The 21942-nt window shown below is 37.3% G+C and overlaps 1 protein-coding gene across 1 annotated transcript in view; it reads right to left on the minus strand.

Moving 5' to 3' along the window:
* The window catches only part of POLR3A (RNA polymerase III subunit A), a 33223-nt gene extending 11591 nt beyond the window's left edge, over window positions 1–21632 (minus strand). Inside the window, exons 1-21 of the mRNA XM_071563815.1 lie at window positions 21547–21632; window positions 20600–20735; window positions 19914–20051; window positions 19202–19373; window positions 18226–18380; window positions 17056–17295; window positions 16009–16171; window positions 15683–15819; window positions 15026–15129; window positions 14233–14374; window positions 13574–13714; window positions 12309–12378; window positions 11533–11660; window positions 9934–10072; window positions 7901–8065; window positions 7452–7624; window positions 6203–6314; window positions 4789–4907; window positions 3458–3595; window positions 2583–2753; window positions 1674–1787 (exon numbers count right to left, since the gene is read on the minus strand). Coding sequence (XP_071419916.1) covers window positions 1674–1787; window positions 2583–2753; window positions 3458–3595; window positions 4789–4907; window positions 6203–6314; window positions 7452–7624; window positions 7901–8065; window positions 9934–10072; window positions 11533–11660; window positions 12309–12378; window positions 13574–13714; window positions 14233–14374; window positions 15026–15129; window positions 15683–15819; window positions 16009–16171; window positions 17056–17295; window positions 18226–18380; window positions 19202–19373; window positions 19914–20051; window positions 20600–20735; window positions 21547–21590 — 2901 coding nt within the window. The 5' untranslated portion in view covers window positions 21591–21632. The remainder of the gene's footprint in view (window positions 1–1673; window positions 1788–2582; window positions 2754–3457; window positions 3596–4788; window positions 4908–6202; window positions 6315–7451; window positions 7625–7900; window positions 8066–9933; window positions 10073–11532; window positions 11661–12308; window positions 12379–13573; window positions 13715–14232; window positions 14375–15025; window positions 15130–15682; window positions 15820–16008; window positions 16172–17055; window positions 17296–18225; window positions 18381–19201; window positions 19374–19913; window positions 20052–20599; window positions 20736–21546) is intronic.
* Between the last annotated feature and the right edge of the window lie 310 nt (window positions 21633–21942).

A 21942-nucleotide genomic window follows, 5' to 3' on the forward strand; every position in this document is an offset into this window, starting at 1 on the left:
CAATAAGAAGAAAAAAATTTCCCTTCACCTGTATCTTAATATACTCAAATATGTTAAAAACATGAATGCAATTGAAACTGTGTCAGCCAACAATCTGCTTTATCATCCGTTGAATTCCCTCCAGCAAGGGCACGGTGCAGGCAGAATAATTCTAGTCTGTTTGGAAAAGGCTATTTAGACATACTGTGCTCTGGACAAAAGTGGATAAGCCCATTATAGCAACCTCCTGCTAAAATAACAGCAATAAGTATCACCTCTGTCCTGGAATGGAAAAGCAGAGGAAGGGATAGGAAAACACCAGTAAAACATACTAATACCCCTAAAGGTTGAAAGAATGACTTTTAGAAAGAACAGTCAATACTGAAAGAAAGCTTCCACAAAATCCTTAAGTATAACTATGGGGATTAATTCATGTATCAGTTTTCACAATCGAAAAGGTTAAATTATTGTGATGAACACTACATCATAAATTTACAAGCAGTAATGTATATATGCTAATCAGTTACTTTAGCACTATACACACATCTTTAGCTAAAAAGCACTAACATTAATGCTCACACAGTGCACACACATGCTACAATTACCTCATTATATTTTTCATAACCTGTCTCAGTTAATGCCTTCAAAGATGAACAGAAAAAAAAGGAAAGAAGAAAATGTAACTATCTAAAACTTAATAATCTCAAGTCAAACTAATTATCACTAGGGCAATGTAGTCATACCTGTGCTTCTGAAATTAGTAACAATTATTTTCCAAATATGGTTAATATATATACTTCAAATAACAGCTTTACTCCCAATCTCTGATATTAAAATATTGTATTTTTTTCCTTCAGGGATGCAGTTAAGATTTACAGCATATTTCAAATACGGATGTAACTATTTTTTCAATTCCACTCTACTAATGGAAGTGCAAATCAGGTTTACCTTCTGCTGAGGCACTCTGATCTATTTAAAATAAACCCTTCAAACACAGGTCATTACATTCAGCAGGTTCATCAAAGTAGCAGCTTAAGATGAAGGTAAGGTTAAGTCTACAGTTTTTATCACTGACTCCCAAAGAACTCTTCAGAGTGGTTGCTCTCATAAATATTAAAATGGCCTGATGCTCTTTCAAACAAATCAGCTTTTAGAATTTAATGTGCAAGCAGTCATGTGACCATTCACTCATCCTTAAAAGACACGTAAGTAGTCTCCAGAGCCCAAAGCCCTGTTCAGCAAAGCAGTTTGTATGACAAGTTTTTTTTCTGTGCTAGTTTCATAAGCAAGCCAAGTATGGAAGTGTGTGTGTGTCTGTGAATAGAAGCATATAGGTGGAGTTTCCACTACAGGAAAACAAGCTCATGAGGAAAAACAGTTAATCATAAAATTGGTATCAAAACATATGAATAATAAACAGAGCATGATATTCAGTCCTAGTGGTTTCTTGCATAAAGCCAAAAAGCATTACTTAATTTCTGACATTAAAATTACTAGTCCTAGAATTAAAATTACTAGTCCTAGCTCCCTACCCCTAAATGTACAGAAATACATTACTGAACAAATCACTGCTCATGCTACTAACACATAAAATCCAGCTGTTCCTTCATCAGATTGGTGAGACTGTTTTATTTAATTTCCTTAATTGATAAGGAAAAGTTAACAACAGTGTGCTAAGAAAGTGAGGTAATTACCTGCAGAAAACTGTCTTGACAGCAAAGGAATTCATTCTTCTTCATGATGGACTCGGATGTTAACACCAGTTCATTTTTACTAAGAGCTGGTTCACTCCGGCACGGATATACAGCCTTAAAAGGAAAAAGTATTACTTCACATAAAATACCTACACAAAAACTTCATTGCAAAGACAGAGAATAGAGATACATAGAATTGAGTAACACCATTCTTTAGTTTTGGTTGTGGTTTTTTGTAGTCACTTTGTTGGGAGTTTTTATTTGGTTGTTTTTGTTTTACTATACCAGACTCTTGTGAAAAGAAGGGGCACATACAGTTCTACTTACTTGTATAAATATGAAGGGATATACAGATATTTCTAGTTCCATTCATTTATTACATTCATATTACAGAAATCCAAACAGTTATTTCAGCAAAAGGGGGGGACATGATACACCAACCAACCAGCCAACAAACCAAACCCAAACAATACAGGTCTTCAAAGACTACAATATAACCACAGAGTTACTGAACAACACATCAGCCTGTTCAACACAGAACATGCATGCCTTGATTTAATAAGGAATTATTTTCTGCAATGTAACAAACCAGTACTCAAATAAGCCAGTGGTAATTTATCTAGCGAGTTGGATACTAGGCCCTAAAACTATGTTTGAGCGAAGAAAAGAAAAAAAAATCTTACTTTTCATAGCTTGTACATAGTCTAGTCCTAATTACTTCTGCTCCATTGTAAAAAAAAAAAATCTATTACTCTTAGTATACACATGCTGACAGATTGAACAGAACCACTCCAAAACAGCAATTTAAAAATAAATACTTCAACTGAAACCATATTCCCCATAATTCACTTCCTCCTACATGCTTCATAGTCTTTTTACATTTCCAACAAGGATTTCAGCAATCCTTACCCTGATATTGTCTAGAACTCGCTTGAATTCCAGCGGTTCATCCTTCCCTTCCATAGCTGCAGGATCCAAGCCATCTCCTCCATAAATAAATTGTATAATGTCCCCAGTAGAACTTCTGACTGTTAAGTCATACTGTGAGCAAAGATCTTCAAGTGATTTTACCAGCCGCCTCTGAAGGGAAAATAATTGTGCAAAGAAAGTGAAATGGATCATTTTAAAAATAGCTATTGATTTGGATTACAACAAGTATAGACACTTGACTCAGGAAATAAACATGACACAGTCATAAGTAGACAAATTATCTTGGCTTTTCTACTGCCTGCTACACTGAAAAGAGTACTATACTTTCAATACTACTTAAATATTTGCACAGAAGTCCTAAGGCTGCTCATAGCAGCAAGAAGCTTTGCTGGAGGAACATTTATTTTCACAGAAGGTACAGCAAAAGACACTAATACCTTAGAGAACTAGTTTAAGTCTATATGGCCAAGGTGCCTATTATCTAGAAAGGACAGACACTGAAAGCGAGTTTTAGCCACATTTCTGTCATCATTCACATCAGTTTTAGGAACATGCTACATAGAAATTAGTTATCTGTAATTCCACAGAACAAGGGCTTTTACAACCCATATTTGAGAGGAAACAGCTTAATACAAGCATGTTACTGTACCATGGCCTGAGGTCTCATTTCTAACCTCATATCTGCTGCAGAACAGAGCCAAGCTACGTATTTCATCGTATAAATTACTCTGTTACATTGAAAACACACATACATGCAATGTATGCACTTCTCCCCAGCCTGTCACCTCAACATGCATAGGAGAAATATCCCCATTTTGCAAGACTGATAAAACCCCCACTCCACTGACAGTTACCTGCATATATCCAGTTTCAGCTGTTTTTACAGCTGTGTCAACGAGACCTTCTCGACCCGCCATTGTATGGAAAAAAAATTCAGTGGGAGTCAAGCCGGAATAGAAGCTGTTAGCAACAAAGCCTTTTGCTGCAGGGAGCTACAGAGAAGAGTGGGAAAAACCACAGTTAAAATGCAATGTACATCCCAAGTTTCCATGTTTGTATCATAGATCTGAATAAAGGATTGAAAAATCCTTGCCTAGTTCTTCCAAACTAATATAACAGACTTTCTCCTTCTCCCTACAAACTTTATCACACTTCCAGCATCCCTTGCAAACACTATACCAACTTATAATGCCTCAGACTCCCTTAAACTTGCAAGAAAAGGCAACTAAGAACATTCATTTCACAATAGTAGCACAAAGGTATTTGCAGTACTGAAGACTAAGGAACCCAGAAAAAATATGGCTGGAGATACATATACAATAAATTCTTTTGAGTGGTTTGCTTTCACTACTGAGGAAAGTTCTTGCCTATGAACTTTACATAGGCATTCTGTGAAGTCAAGTAACATCAATGCCTCCATGATCAGAGCTTCATCTTAGAAAATCACTTTTTGTTATTATTTAACAGGCAGTGCTTTCTACACAAGTAAAGAAGCTAGAGCTAAATTTTAACTTTTACCTTGTCATCTAATCCATGTTGTATTAGTTCTTTTCTATTTATTCAGTTATGTTACAGAACTCTGAAGTGGAAATTTGGAATCTTCTTTACCGTTCATTAGATTTCAAATACCAGTTTAAAGAAATTAATCTTGTTGAATCATATTAAACTAGTGCTTCATGTAGGACCCAAAGGGACTGAACTAAAACATGGAACATTGAGAGTAACTCATGATACCTATTCTGGGGAAAAAAAAAGGAAAAGAAACCAACCCAGACTCCAGAAAGGTTTATGTGGCATGTCTCACCTGTCTAAAGATACCCACACACACCCAGTAGTTGTCCTGAAAAGTATTAGTGCAGTCAAACATAACACAAGAGAGAAACTTTAACAAATTATCTTTAGGATTCTCAAGAGAACCAAAAATGTATCATGAAACAGTTTACTACAGTAGAAAGGTCAAAGCAAGGCTTAGCTGTAAAAATTCAAGCTAACTAGACATTCTATGGCAATTTAGAACACTATTGTTAACTTAGAAATCACACTCAAAACATTTTACATTGACCATATGTGATCTTTTTCCTTTAGTCTCCCATGACAACACATCTTATCATGCATCCTTCTCAAGCTGGCTTAAGGAAATTCGTTTCACTCTTCTTCACAGTCTATTGTAGACATACAGAATTACCTTAGAATGCTTCTCAAAGTGAGGTAAGGATCTGTTCTCAAATCCATCAGGAACTCGGGACCCACTGATAGCCTGCTGCCCTACACAAGCAATCATCTGGGATATATTAATGAAGGAGCCTGAAAAGGAAAGAAAGCAAAAAAAACCATCACACTCACAAATGAGGAATATACTGCTTCCCTGATGTGTTACCTTCACTTCCATGAAGATCTATAGCTTAGCCTCATAACTGGTCAAAAAAACCGCTTAGAACTGCAAAAGTTAAAGAAGCTTTTCTGCTACTTGTCCTGTTAATTTCAACATTTATTCAGAGGTTGAAAATTAAGTCTATGATACAGCCAACAATTTTTATCTTTTTTTTTTCCTTTGGGTCATAGACATTCATGCCACCATTATTTGACTACGGCCCTTATATTATCCTGGTTTGTGTTATGTACAGTGTTTTATACAGCCCATGATCCTAACCTACATATTTTGCTCCAATTTCTTCAATAACCACATATTTTATAAAGGCGTCAGTATCTACTAAGATTCCTAGAACAAATCAAGCCTCAGAGAATTAAGTCACTAACTCGTAAGTTTTACTTACTAAATATATTGGTAAACGATGCCTCCCCATCTCTCCTCCCCCAAATTATTCAGTTAATATATTCTTCTTAGATTTCAGTATTTCTTCAGAACATAACATGTCACCCTGAGGCTTTCCACAATTTATTAGGCACAATAAAAAAAGGCAAATGGTTAAGTGATTTCTTCAAGTTCTTGTAAAAAAGAAAGGAAAGCTCAGACAAGAATTTGAGAGACCTCATAGCAATTTCTAGTACCTAAAGAGGGTCTACAAGAAAGCCAGGGGAGGACTTCACACAAGAACATGTAGTGATAGAACAAGGAAAAATGACTTTAAGCTGACAGAGGGTAGGTTTAGATTAGACATCAGAAGAAATTCTTCTTTGTTATGGTGGACTGGAACAGGTTACTCAGAGAAGTTGTGGATAACCCATCCTGGTCGAGTGACACCCCTCACTGCAGCAGGTTTGAAACTAGATGGTCTTTAAGGTCCCTTCCAAATAATTCCATGATTCTATGAAATATTAATTCCAATTCTGAATATAAAATTTACAGTTGATTTTAGTATGTGATATAAATACCTGAAGTAGAAATGCAACTGAAAAGTTTTTACTGATGAATTAATTTAAGTCTTAAGAACATCTAAAGTTGCAGTGTTTTTCAACTTGCATTAAAAACTTCAAGATAAAAAAAACTAGAACATCAGCTTGCTTTTAATTAACTATAATAAACCTGAACTTACTGAGTCCCTTAAGTGACAGTATAAAACAAGCTATAAAGATGAACAAGTAATTTTCACAGCAGTGACGGAGTGAGCAATGTACATGCGAAGTTCAGCTACCCCTACCTTTAGAACCACAGAGAGCCATGATAAGGGGACTGTTGCTCTTGTCCAGTTCTCTGAGACAGGCACTGCCAGCATGATCTCTGATGACAGAGAGTTCTTTAAGGATTAATGCCTGAAATCCAATATTTCAGAGATATAGTATTTGTTAAAAAATACATACACAAACAGTACTCTATCACTTCCAGTGACACCTTCAGTAGTCAAAGGCAATTCAAAATACAATAAAGAAACCGCATAACTGCTTTGCGTAAAACTCTTTCAAATTTTAACTTGCATTATTCCAGGTTTCCATACAAAATAGGGATATCCAGGAACATGACAATCTCTTACCAGCAGCACAAACTTCACCTAAATAGAACACTGCACTAAAATCTAAGACACTGAACTACACGAAAGATTACCACAAAAAAACCCTCTTTTGACTGCTCTCAGAGAGTACAATGCTTGGTTCTCCAAATATCACAAACATAACTGTACCCAAAAAACACTCTAGGACATACACAGGTGTCCAAAAAAGGAAGAGTGGAAAGGACTGAAGTTGCTTCTTTCAGCCAGAATTCCACTTCAAACTGGCTAACTGTGGCAGTACTTCATCACAGGGAGAAGTTCTCTGGTTGGGTGGTGGTGATGTTTGGTTTTTTCTTTTTCTTTCAACATTTTTTAAAGGTAAAAAATAAACACCAGGCAGCCAAGAACAGGAACATACGAAATCATTAAATACAACAAAAATTGGTTTTAGCTGACTTGATTAAGTCAGAAAGCTTTTGGGCATTGTTCATCGTTCTTCATCAAAATTTCTAAAGAAAAAAGAAAAATGCGGCATAACCCAAGTCCACCTAATTTTTACCCCAGTAAGGGGCAAGATAACACTTGCATAAGATCTACAATCAAAGAAATGTTTTACTTCTTGCATCACATTCTTTACTGTTACTGTAGTTTGTTAATTTAGCAAATTTTGATAAATGCAATCAACTCCATTTCAGTTACCTGTGCCATTTTATTCCCTTGTATCAGTCCAGTACATCTTAGAGGGAGGATATCAGCTGTTAAGTGTTTAGCTAACATTTTTAGATAGATATAAACATCTTAATGTTAAGTCTATATAGACTCAGCTCAAGTTGCATGCCCAGGGAATGTATTGGCTTGTACTTTTAGGCTTCAGAAGACAACTTTACACTTGACAATGTACATGAATATATTTGCAAAGTCCCTACTCTAAATGTATAGAGATGTAAATTAAAACATTTACCTCTAATGTCTCCTCTGCAGTACAACCAGGCTGCTGCTGTAGCTTGCCAGTGTTCAGAGCTTCAATATATTCGTCACATTTCTTATAGCCCGCATTCAGGAGCTCATATTTAGCTTTTAGCAGGCCTTGACCAGGGGTTACATCTCCAATTCCAATTGAAAAGCCACGATTAGCTATTATTGAAAAAATAATAAAAATTGATAGCTTAATCTCATAGAGAAAACAAATTAAACCCAGAAAATACTATCATTGGGAACTTTTATTTTTGCCTCGCATCATGTGCCCATCACAAAAGCACTGCATAAGCACAATCAGTGGCTTCACTTCCTGCCAGCTTCACAACTAGCTTATTTTTTTTTTTAAGCACAGTATGTCACATTTGAAGCAAAAAATCTTGCCTGCTCTGCATTTCTGCATTAACGTACCATATTACAAGGCAAGGCACTTACAGAGATAGACTGGAGCAAGTCTGGCCAGACGTGACATGGCATCCGCAGCTTCTACCTGCCCCCAGTCTCTCAGCAAGATGTAGAAGATGTTGTTCTTCGATCCTGAACCTAACGTTCCTTTGTCCATACTGCCACTCATTAACTCACTGTTTTGAATTGTGACATCTAGAAATAAAAAGTCAAAAAGAATTCACCAATTTTCTAAAACATGAACTAACCACTAGTAACAGGTTATGGAGAGAATTTTTAGATAAAAGCTCTGTTCGTTAAAAGAAAAAAACCAGACACATGTTATTTAATGTATCTGTAGAAGAACATGATTAAGTGGTGTAAGGGGAACAGCCTACAACCTGACCTTACCAAATAAAGTTATTTCCCATCCTCTTTAGCAAGGCAACTGTATCCAAATAAACAATTGAGAAACATGGTGAATAAAGTTTTTTTGGTAAAAATCTAAACATCAACTTCACTTCATTAATCAGAACACAGTCTTCAATCAATTTTATCTGCCCAGAAATAAAGTCCTCAATCATGGATAACAAAACAATGCTTTTTTATATATTTATAAAGTAGAGCAAAAAAAAATCATAGTTACAGTTCTCTTATTTGAAGATTCTGATATCCAGTTCAACCCAATCCCTTCTGGGGGCATGGCTTGAAGTTAGAAGACACAGGGGACTCCTAAGCCCCTTTAGTTACAAGCAAACTGTAACAACATCTGTCTTGCCTTTAGGCCTGGACATGCTGCCTCTCTTAGATTACTCTTTTTTCCTTCACTAGGAATGTTCTGTTTCAGGCATTGATTCTTCTTTACAAGCTTTAGTCTTGAACTAATTGGCATATGTAGATGGATTGAATTTAAACCATTTTAAGCAGAACACTGTAGCTGTTTGCACACTGTACTCCATGCTCAGTATTTTCAATATGAATTTACGTAACCATCTGGAACACAAGTCACTGCTCTACCACTTATTATGTAAAATCAAAACTATGATATAAAATGCAAACATGATAATAGAATTTTTTTGAATCTTTTAAGAATTTGCAGAGAATTTTCTAAAGATTAGTATGGCTTCAGAAATTAATTTTTTTCAGAAAACCGAACACAATCAACAACGAAATCCAGAAGTTCTCTGCATCATGTGCTCCTGTCAAACTCAGAAAATGGAAATTCTTCCCATACTTCCTCGAATAAATACATTCAGAAGCAAAGAAGATGGCTTAAGTTCACACAAGCGCAAGCAGAATTATTTTGTGGCATTTCAATCCCACAGTATTTAGAGGCATAAAACAATTGTTCTACCGCGTTTGTAAGGAACTTCACAACAATAGGGTGGTTCTATCTTCTACAGAAATCAGTCAGAGTTTGATGTAGAGTGGATCTGACAGCTAATTGGGAAATTCTTTCTCACACCAACATGGCATAATAGAATTACCATAAATCAGTGGTTCCTCAACTTAAGACTTTTGAGCAGCAAGGAGCCAGCTTAATCCTGCCTGCTCAAGTTCCCTTCCAACAGTTACCATATGGATGTTTAATTATAAGGAACGTCTTGCTCATCTCCTACAGCCTTTTCAAGTGTGGTGCTTTGCATTCCACCTGCCACTCTGACTTCCCTAACTGGAAGGAGGACACAGATGGCTTGATATCCTAGGGATTCCTATCTTCCCTTTATATCATAACTCCTTTCACTGTTTGTCTTCTAACCTCTGTATTACTACCCCCACTTAAGATACCAAAGTTTTCCATTTGCCCTCTGCACCAACCCTTCCTAAGCTCCTTAGCTTTTCTCTCTCTCTCACCTTCAAATACCATATTAGAGTCATAACAAGCCTACATCATACAGAAAACACTTTAAGGAAACACCCAAATCTTTGGTGTTCAGCATGACTTCAACTTTTGAGAAACGTAATTTTACCTTTCATTTCAAAAACACTTAGGTGAAATACCACTTTAACTCCTACAGTGAACCCAGTGACAGCTACAGTTTCTTTGAAGACTTCCAAAATATAGCTTTAGAAGTGTCACTCACAAGAATCATTGCAACACAAGTCCTCCCCTTTGCCACAATACTGTTTGCCCTTTGTTCGTAGATTGGCTTTTACAGGACAATCATCACTGGGTTTGAGAATGAGGCTGAAAACCTGTTTTCCTGTCCAGAGTGTTACAGGCTTAGAGAAACAGAAAGAGAAGAATTAGGATTACAAATTTATGCTATAACTACAGTAAAACAATAATCAAGAATTTAACTGAAAAACAGTTTTATAGACAGAACCTTTCTAAAAAGCACCCACCATACTTGCAGAAGTGCACAGTACTGTTCCTTTGAATAGACAAGTATTATGCACTTCCATAGTTTGAAAACCTGAGTGCAGAACAGTTATCCTTGATATCAGGTATGTGCATGCATTCAGATAAACATGCTCTATTGCTCTCTTACTGTCATGTGTCCCTTTCTGATTAGAAAAGAAAAACAACCCCAAAAGATGCTGCTGCTGTCATTTAATTCCTCAAAGAGTTGCAACATTTATAATTCCTTCTTTATATAGTGACTTCGGTTTAAAATTTAGGAGTTTAGAGATTCATGTAAATACACACTCCCCTCAGCTGGAGTAAGATGTAAGAAATTGCCACAGGTAACACTAAAATTATTCATTTCAAGTGACAGAAGCAGTCAAAGAATCATTGCTCTTAGCTGTTAGCATAAGCTCATATAAATTTATGAAATTCATATTAGATACAGCACATAAATACCCTGACTTTGCTTTAAATTATATTATTCACTAATATTTCCATTTCACTTTCTGAACTCTCCCAAATTAAACTCATTATTTTGAAATTAAATAAAGGATATGAAACTGTATACACCAACACTTGGTATTTAACAAACTGTAAAATGTACCAAATCTACCAAACAATCCTGTTTGCCTCAAATACCAAATTAATCAAATACAAACATCCTCAAATGTATGTGAACAAAGGTTTAACATACTGTAATGTAATACAGGATACTGAAACTCTCTATAAAGTTTGTAAAAGATACACAAATACTCTGCCCTTAATGTTTCATGTACATGATGTAACAAAGGAAAAAACAAACCCTGCAAACAAACAAATCACATAGCACTCATTCTCTTTAAGCTTGAACACAATTAAAACATACTCTTCCTCAGATTTCCATCTCCTATCTCCTGAACCTTGAACTGTTGAGCATTTCAGGACCTTATTCGAGGCACCCAAGGAATAACAATTTCCCCATTTAGCCCCATAGTCTGCACAGTCAGTAACAGTGAGGTTACTAAGAACAAAAGTATGTTCTAGTGGCCACTAGCAGCCAAGAGAGCTGTGTCACAGTAGCAGGATAGCAGCAAAGCCATGTTTGCACCCTGAAGGGATCTTGCATCTGGATTGCACCAGGCAAGGTTGGCACCATTCAGGCATCAGGAACCAACAAACCACTTTTACATAGCTTTAACCTCAAATTCTGTTCCTTGCACTTTACACTTTACAAATGCAAAATCTCACACACAACTAAGGTCAGAGAATAAGAACTGTCTGCTGAGACATCACCAGGGGTCAAGAACACAAAACAGAGAAAGTCTTAGTAATATGAAAAAATATTTTGACACACCTTCAGAATTGCTGGGGGTGGAAGGCGAACTTTAATCTTTTCATCCTTGCCAACCAGAATAGAAGCAATAATTTGACAGGCTTTGGCTCGATCAAAAAAAGTATCTTTTAATGTAAGAAGATAGGCACCTGGCATGTACAAAAGGATTAAGACAGAATAAATTAAATTTAAAAGCTATTGCATATTTAGTGTGAATTACTTCATTCTAATACTAGTTAGCTACTTACTATGTAAAATGACATTAGACAGCTTCAATTGTAAATCCTTTACAGAATTTTTTAATTGCTCCACATCAAACTTCTAAAAATGAGAAACAGTGCATTTCTGTATTCTATTCTCTGTCTCTGACTCTACCCCATCAGTGAAAAGAAGGCCTTGGCATTTAATTTGTACACTTTCTTCCTTATGTTCATTGGACATTCACCAAAGAATTAAGGACATGGAAGGTACTTACTGTAGGTTAAAACTCATTTTTATTGAACGAAATCAACTCCTCTACCATAATCATAAGCTGTTCTGTTAATATTCACTTGCAGAAAAACACTGCAAAACATACGCAAAGGTAATAATTGCAGCTACAAAGGTATACAGTATCAGAAGCCACTCTGAGGACATCACTGTATTTCAGGCAAACAATGGCCCTATTTCATCATGACACTTTGACTTGTAAAAGGAGACTTTTTTTTAATTAATATAGAAAAATTCTGGAAAAGAGGGAAGTGATACTGAAGGAAAAACTTAAATTATACAGCTCTGAAACAAGCTTATATACACACCTGTAAGAAAATCCTGAATAGCAGCAATAAGAGGTTCTCCATTTCTTGGTGTTACCAAGTTTGCTTTAGTCTATATGATATAAGAAAATATATTTGAAAACACTGATTATCCCATCTGCTATTCAAAACAAAACTTTACCATTTAAGATATGTATTGTAGTAAAAATGGTCAAAGCTTATTCTAAATGAAAGTACAGCTTCCTTCAAAAAGATAGACAAAGTAAAATAGAAGATCCAGTTCACTACAGTCCATGCACATTTATTAACAGTTAAGGAATAGTCAGAATAGCTAATGGAAATTACATATTCTGTTTCCAAAGTAGAAGTTGCAATTAACTTGAGTTGTTTTGTAGGGACAGGGAAGGGAAGATAATCTAGCTTTGAGAACCTGGGAAGGGACAAAAGAGGATATAACTCCCCAATAGGAGTGACTGGAATATTGCAAGTTGTGTGGTCCCTACTGATAGGTAACAATCAATCCACGAGATCCATGTTCTTGTTTTACTCAGACTACTGCTCCAGTTAATCAGCCCCACCTGTGCAGAAGTTTTGCCTGATCACCTCTCCACACAGACCTGAACCACACATCTAGGGGCTGGGGGGATTCTTTTTTAGCTCACAAATCAGTTCAGTGAGCCCATACATGCTGCAGCCAACAGTTGTGTGGGTACATCTGAAGCAGCAGTGGCATTTAGTCACCCTAAAGGAGCAATGCACTGGAAAATCTTCACCATGACGCTACTGATTCTACTTTGATACCACAGATCAAAGTTTGCAACCATCAGATCCCTATTTATCTATCCTCCCTTCTCCCTTTCTGACCCTACCCTAAGGGCCTACTGTCTCCTACCTTCTCTGATAAACTCTCTTCTCCAGTACAAGCCCTGTGTTGCTGCCTCATTTCCAGATGGTCTGTACATCTTATGTTTAACTTCGCAGCTGTCAAATGAGGAAGCAGTATCTGCTGCTAACAGAGCCATGCTAGTCTGGTAGCATCCTTAAGGACAGTCAGGCAGAACCATACTAATGACATCTACCTACTTTAAACCACTGGATTTTCCACAGATGTTAAACATAAGTCTCCTAGGCTACCATCCTAATTTATTCCAAATTCCCTTTTGCGGAGTTTTCACACAGCTTCAAATTTGCAAATAATCCACACCCCGTAATCTAGATAATATTTCAGATTTCACAAGCAAGTTAGGAAATATGGGGCTCACCCCATCTGTCACTAGCAAAATCGAACCCAAACATTATCAACCTACCCCCATTAAAACAAGTGCTTCTGCTTTTGCTTCTTCTGTCTGAGGAAGGTGAAGGTTCATCTCATCTCCATCAAAGTCTGCATTGTATGGTGTGCAGACACATTCATTGAATCTGAATGTTCTATGAGGTTTTACTCTAGCCTGGAAAAGGCAAAAAAAGAAGTGATACACATACAGTCAAGCATGGCTAAAGATGAGAAGCCAGGAGCGAGTGCTTCCTTGTAGTCTTTATCTTTTGTTTGCATTACAGGCATATAATATATGTCCTGATTATACAATTTAGCTCAAGCAGGAACTGATAGAAATTGTACTTGGGTTATATTACAGAAATTTAGCTAATTATTTTAATTATGAAGAATCTATACAAAGCATACAAGACAACATGCTTTGTAGAGATCACATCAACTCTACAAAAATGAAATGCTCAACAAGAACAGATACCAAGGTCAGTTATGGCTATTTGCAGAAGTGTCAAGACAGCTAATCCAGGTGCACATCAATTCACATACAGAGGCACAACTGCACTGTATTCATACTGGTACCCATATCCTGTTTCAAAAGACACTATTTATTTTTGCTCATGTAAGACAGAATCACCAAAGATAAACCACCTAAGACTCAGGAATGCCCTACCTCTGTGTTAGACCACGTGCACTTACAATGTGAGCCATGATGCTCAGCTTGTGAAGAGAAGGCTGTCGGTTGAACAAGACTATGTCACCATCTATAAGGTGTCGTTCCACAATATCACCAAATTTCAGCTCCTGGGCCATCTTTTCTCGGTTTCCGTATTTCAAAAATCTTAAGAGTAACATACAGTCATGGAGTCAGAAGAAATACAAACAACAGAAGTAAAGACAACTAAAAATTAATTGTGTTCATAATGCAAGCTTTTCCATTAAATGCTGAGTATTTGTATTACAATAATTAGAGACAAAACTGATATGGATTGAATAATTAAACATCAGTCCTGCTGCTGTTTTAAGTTAACAAAGCTACAGTAATTAGGACAGTAAGTAAGAAAAAAGCTCATTTATAAAAACTGAATTTGTTTCAGTTGTATCAGAGTATATAGGAAGTTTCACTTATGTATTATCCGCTCTTAATACCCGTAAGCTGACTACAGATTAGCTCTCACATAAAAGCAGGCAGTACAACTTCTTGAAGACCACCTGTTTTCATTCATGTCTGTACTACATCCCCTCTTCCAACTAAAATAGTCATTAAAAAACCAAATATAACTGCAGATTGTTATCATCAGTAAGAATAGTTCATATGAAATACAACAAATAGTTCAGAAAAAAAATTTACACTAAACCTGAGAATATAAAGACAACTCTTTTACTACTCCCTCTTATTTTAATCCCTGTAGATATAACTGTTTTCTCAAAGCAGTAAGAACAAGTTGACAGGGAGAAATAAAAAGTGAGTCATTACAGAAAAGCATGATACCTTTTCATTTGGGTGTGCCTTTGCTGTATGAAGTTGGCTCCAGGATGAACATCAGGACCATTACAAACAAGTTTCCTCATAAAATTAATATTTGCTTTGTTCACCTGTTGCATAAAGACTTCAATCAGAAACAAACAAAACAAGTTTCACGATCTCTTGTTTTTACTGGTGGATTTCGCGTTTTCAAACTTCAGGCTTAACTGACAATACCCCCTCACAGCCTCCAGCTGCCAAGGGAACTGACAGGAGGGAAGAGAGGAGGAAAACATAAGCCTATCTTTGAAGACAGTATTGGAGCGAAATGAAATTAAAATCTGGGTGATAAACTTAGAAATAAAAATACCCAACCACTCCTTAGACAGATACACCAACACACAAATCAAGCCACGTAGGAATTAAAAAATACAGAGCAAAACTCTTTCCTCTAGATAGGTCGCTGCTCATAACACATGGCTCCTCAGCACTTAGCTGTATCCAACACTACAACCTTCATTTGTCAGCAGCAACAGAACTGGCAAAGCACGACTGAATAACCTTTCAAAAAGTATACAATACATTCACTCCCTTTTATAGAAAAGTTACAAAGAAACAACATTGAGGTCTGGTTTGAAAAAAACCAAGAAAGCATAGGAAAAGGTTTAATTCTGTACTACTTACCTTTTCAGGAAAGGTCAATATTTTGGCAACATGAATAGGCACTGCTACTTCATCTATTCTTAAGTTAGGATCAGGTGAAATGACTGTTCTGCCAGAAAAATCCACTCGCTTTCCAGACAGATTACCTCTAAATCGACCTAGCAAAATAAACAAGTTAAAACTCTTTTATTAAAAATTGTTTTCAAAATGTCATCTGTTAAGTCAGAACATCCTTTAAGGTACAGCACAGAAGTGCAACACAATGGTAGCAGAAAGACACTTGGCAACAGCAAGTATTTGTGACACAAATAAAAAGAAAATAATTAAAACCAGCTTTCTAGACAAACCTTGTTTTCCTTTAAGCCTCTGAACAAAACCTCTGGTCCATTTTTTAGGTGCCATGTTGAGAGGAATTCCCGAGAGTTCACTATTAATGTACAGGGCACACTGCAGTTGAAGAAAATCCCAGTCTTCCATAATCATCTGTGTTTTGGCTCCTGATATCCTATGCTAAACAAAATAGTTATCCCATTCAGAAAATAAATATACACATGTTAAACTAGCAGAAAACATTTTCTGAGTACAACTTTTTCTTTTGCAAGTAACATTAAGAAACTTCCATACACTGGAAGAAAAAAGGCAAAATAAATTTGCAACGGGATGCATATTGCTATAACAAAAAGCCAGTTACAAGAGAACACAGAGAAAAAGTTCTTTTGACTAACATGGGCTTTGGACAAACACTCACAAAAGTAGGTATTTGTTTCAATTATATTTTTCCCAATCCACTTAAGTTAAGCTAATATCACTTAACAGTCAGGAAAAACACCAGTAGTTAGTAATTTTTCAATCAGGGAGAGTTAGTACTCAATTGCTTTTGTCTGCCTGACAAAACACCTGTTTTGAAAAGCATGTATTAGTCTGGTAGAAGTGCTCTTCTAAACAAATGACGAATTGTCAAATTTACTTTAGTTTCAATTTGATATCCAAGCTAAATGAAATCTTACTTCTTAAGATGACAAATAAAGAAAGGACAAAGATGCAGTAAAAGAGAGGAAGGATTACAAGCAAAAAACCCAAACCAAACCCACAAATCAATAGGTGTAGTATTTTGATTGTAAGTGACCACTTGAAAAGTTTCATATGGGGGTGAAGTTAACAAACTGGAGCTGAAATTGAAAAACTTTTCCCATAGAAATCCCAGCAGATCTTCAGCAGGTCCTAAACTCAGCAGCCAGCTTCATCTGAAGCAAGCTTTTCTTCTTTCTTTCAATAAAATCCCCAACAACATAGAAATACAGCACCAGATTGTAAGCAGTAAGCCCATTTGCTATATTCAACTCTAACCAAATCTTTTCACAGGTAACTGTTTCAGAGTTTGAAGGGTGACTCACCTTTTTTATTACATCATTGAGGAAAATGATCTCTGTCAGCTTCATTGTCAAGTCGTCTTCATTGGTGCCAGACTTCAAGTCACTCACGACAGAGGGTCTGATACACAGTGGAGGCACCAAGAGTCGTGTGAGGATCAAATCTGAAGGTTTACCTGCTTCTGGGTTCATTAGAAGTAGAGGAATATCTTCTGCTAGGATTCTTTTAAAGAGGTTCAATACTACCAAAGGATTCAAGTTTTCCTACAAAATACATTGGAAAAAAGGGGAAAAGTCATCATGTCAAGTTTTGGTGCTTGCCTCCTCCCTTTATTTACTGATGTTCAAAAAGGAAGTATTTTTCAAAGGCAAAGAGAATTATTCATGCTAACAAAGCTATGGTTTGGTTTATTTATTCTGAATCAATGTTTTTAGCATCTCAGATGTTAACTTGCTATATTCTTTCCTTTTTTTTTCCCCGACATGTATTTATTTATCATATTACTGTCTATTCTCAAGGGTTAACAGAGAATATTTCATAGATAATAACACACAGCAACTCAATTAACATCCCAGAACAAACTTACTGTACAGTGTATTCATTTTATTAATAGAAACTCACATGAATTACAGTACTTTCTAGATTATTTTTCAAAACTTTCTCTTAGAGCAGCTACTGCTGTAGCATAAGAAACTGCAGATATTCACTGCTTTTTTTATTCACCGATGTACTTGGAGATCTTTCCAGCTTGCAAAGAGCAGAAGGAAACAGAACTGCATACAATGCAAAGCTTCATGAAACAGACAGTTGTCTTTCTCCTTCTCAACAGTAAGAACTGAAGAAAAAAGTATCTGTACATTGGACTAATACTGAAGTTACTGTAAATCCCCATGTACATGTCAACCTGTGTTTGTTCTTCATTTTCTTCATTTGTGCTTATAGCAGCATAACACCAAGAACATCCCCTTCCTTCACAGGTGGAAAGTGATGTGTCAGAACACAGAAAAAAAACTAAATTTCTCCTTTTAGCAAAGTTAACATTATTGCAATAGATATAAACATTCTTCATGAAATCTTTTGATATACAGAATTCTTGGGACCACCACAAGACCTTAGCTGATGCATTGAAAGCCTTTAAGGAGTTTCATTTTATGCACAAAAACTAGTGGAAAATTAAGTTATAAAAAATTCACCTGAGCTCTTCCCAGTAACGGTTCTACTTCTTTGTTATGTTCAATGGCAGTTTCAAAGGACTGTAGAAAATTAGATACTACTGGATCTACAACTTTCTTATTTGTCTTGTACTTTTCATGTATTATTTTCAACAGACCACACTTCTTCACAGTTCCTGCAAGCAAATAAATAAGAGTTATCTTGCTTCTTTATTTCAAAACTACACAAACACCAAACAAAACAGAACAACACCAACACTTAGAAAAAGTAAACTACAGTTCCAAACCCAGTTAAACCTTCAGTAAACGCAAGAATAAAATAAAACTATCCGCTTTGTTAACCAGCTTCCTAAACTCACAAAACAAGAGGACAATCAAGTCATACCTTCTTGTATGGATGTCTCGGTGTGTCTACATCATGATGATGCGTCTGAAGCTTTAAGTTTTAAGTTGTGGATCAACTATCTACTATGAATCTAACACCTCAAGTCCTTAAACAGCATTATCGTGATCAGTGTAGATGAAAAAAAGTAAGAGGCATTTTGAAAACCAAATGTGAAATCTTATACTCTGCCCTTAAGAATGAGTAATCTTAAGACAATTTAACACAATGATGAAAATGTTTTTCACTCAAAATTACAAAGTCTACCAATGCTTTTATGTTAAGGTATTAATACCTGCCAACACCTCCCAGTACTTTTAAAAACATGCTAAACAGGTTTCTTTGTCGTTATTCAAGTATTAACTGTTGGCTCCTGCCATGAAACATGAAACAACACAAGCAACTAGAAGAATGTCTATACCCACACAAATGAGATGTGAACAAGCATATGCCTGGCACTAGAAATACAATTACCTGTTTTACAATGAAGGCCACAGAGAGCAGCCATTAGCTGTATAACAAACAAGAATGTTCAAGATTTGGATCCTATTACAGCTGCCAAGGTAAAAACCATTACAGCAGACAGCTTCACAAACGGCTAAAGTCAACACTCACCATTAAAGTCCCCACAGTAAGGACAAGTGTTTTTCTTTCGGCACTTCTCAGACACTTTCTTTTTTAGCCCTCTCTTCTGAAGATATGTAAGGCCAGGTCGCTTTAGGTAATCCAAAAACTGCTTTCTTTCTTCCTCAGACAGCATGATACGGCAACAGGTTTTGCAGATCATCTTAAATGTAAAGACATATAAACACATTGGTTCAACATTCAGAGATGTAACCTCTTGAACTACAACTCAACGTCTTCAACAGAGGGCAGTGTTTTGAATGAAATACCACTTACTGTCTTGTTGAGAGGCCAATTCAGATATTGCAATATGCATTAAAAACCATGGGAGAAAAAGAAAGGTACAGTAAATGAGGCAAGTCCTTATCTAAGGTCTGCAGGACTTTAAAAATCCACATGGAGCAAACAGAACTTTGATTTACTGGGATGTCTTTAAAGATGAGTTATAGTGCATCTATTTAATTCAAACTACAGACAAATAATGGATTAAATTTATCAGTCTGAGGTTACATAACATTAAAAAGATGTATTTCCAACACTAAAACTGATATTTACAAACACTTATTTTGCAAAAGAAAACGTCCATAAATATATATCAATAATGCAACCTTATTTTGGCCTTCTCAATTACTTTCAAACATCATCTTTCCTGAAAGTTTCCTTTCTAGACTAAAAGCTGACAACAAATGATAATCACATTTACCTGTAAGATGCCTATCACAGCTTTGAAGTATCCAACATGAAAACATGGCAGTTCTAAGTCAATGTACCCATAATGTCCTAAACAATCGGCCAGACTTTTTCCACAGGTTTCACAGGGACGGTCTTTTTCACTGGTTCCCTTTAGGTGAAAGTAAGCACACACAGATAAAAAAAATTAGCTGTAGTTGACTGAATAAAACAGTTTTGAAGCTAGTCAGGTATTCTAACAGCAGACCCACTCCTTTCCCCCAGCATCTGAAGCTTGTCAATAGCATTATACTCACTCCAACCATTAAGAAAAATGTTTTGGGTTTTTTGTTTGTTTTGTTTTTTAAATGGCCCCTGCTGACACCAATTGCATGAACTCACGCAGGTCTTGAAATTGATCTGCAGCCCACAAACCTACATTATGGCATTTTGTTGATATAGCATGGTGTTCATGGATATCTATGGGTCTCCTAGTAAGTCTGCAGAAAAAACCTACCTCCTGCCTTGAAAGAATGCATTCCTGAACCCTCCAAAACCATGAGTAATGTAGCTGCCACTGCAGTTAATAGTCTATAAACTTCAAGGAAAGGATCATTTATGCATATTTTGGCTAAGCAACACATTTCAGTGATCCCAACCTTTTTTAACCAGTTCAGTAGTTCCAGAAAAAGAGTTTGGGGGACAAAAAGTGGTCCTCACCATGCGATGGTCCAGTACTCCATACTGCAGCGGAGAGTGATGGTTGTCCTGACTATACAAGTTTTTGCTAACCACTTGAATGTGAGCTTGCTGACGCATCTCTTCTGGAGATTTCATGCCAAAACAGATGTGGCTTCTAGGATAGAAAATTCCAGGTGTATTTATGGGCACATACACATGTAGACAGAAACACTTCTAATGGCAAGCATGCATACACCTAAGTGTCACAGAATCAATGAGGTTGGAAAAGACCCCTAGTATCCTCTAGATCCTACCCATGACCAAACACAACCATGCCAACTAGAACACAGCACTGAGTGCCATGTCTAGTCTTTAAAAACCTCCAGGGTCAATGACTCCACCATCTCCCCGGGCAACCCCATTCCAGTGTTGAATCACCCTTTTGGTGAAGAAATTCTTCCAGATGCCTAACCTAAACCTCTCCTGGCACAGCTTAAAACTGTTCTCTTATCCTTTCTCTAACTGTCTGGGAGAAGAGACTGACCCTCACCTGGCTGCACCCTGCTTTCAGGTAGTTGTGGAGAGCGATAAGGTCTGCCCTGAGCCTCTTTTTCTCCTGGCTAAACACCCCCAGCTCCCCCATACGCTCTTCTCAAGACTTGTGCTCCAGACCCTTCGCCAGCTTCGCTGCCCCTCTCTGGACAAGAAAGCACCCGGAAGCAATGCAAAGGTGGCTAAATTGACTCGCAGTATTGCTTAAACAGGCCCTTTTCAAATAACTGTACAGAGTAAAGCTGCCCTGCGGTGAGCTGGTGGTTTACATTCCCGGCACTCCCGCAGCCGTGCACAGGCACAGCCCAGCCCGTGCCGGCGGAGCAGCCGCGCCATCACAGCCCCCTCCGTTCTCTGCACGCCAACCCTCTGCCCAGCTCCAGTTACAGTGGTTCCGCACACCCCTCCCCAGGCACCGCACGGGCCGCACTCACATTTTTTTGGCCACATCGCTCTCCCTGAATTGCTCCTTCACCATCGCGGCGGCGGCGGGACCCGCCGGGCCCGGGGGTTACACGCGCCGGGGGCACCGCACTGCGCCTGCGCGTAGCCTCTGCCCACAGCGCTCCCTGCCGGCCGCGCCGCCCTCTCCGGGCAGGGCCGTGTCAGGCGCGCGTGGTACGAGGCCGTGTCCAGTGCTGGGTGTCTCCAGCGAGGGAAACTCCACAACCTCTCAGGGCAGCCTATTCCAGCGTGCGATCACCTGAACAGGAAAGAATTTCTTCCTCGTATCAAGGTGGAACTTCCTGTGTATCAGTTTTGCTCATTGCCTTATGTCCTATTGCTCAACAGCACCGACCACAGCCTAGCACTTCCATTTAGATACTAAG

Source organism: Pithys albifrons, chromosome 9, assembly GCF_047495875.1.
Source record: "Pithys albifrons albifrons isolate INPA30051 chromosome 9, PitAlb_v1, whole genome shotgun sequence".
NCBI lineage: Eukaryota > Metazoa > Chordata > Aves > Passeriformes > Thamnophilidae > Pithys > Pithys albifrons.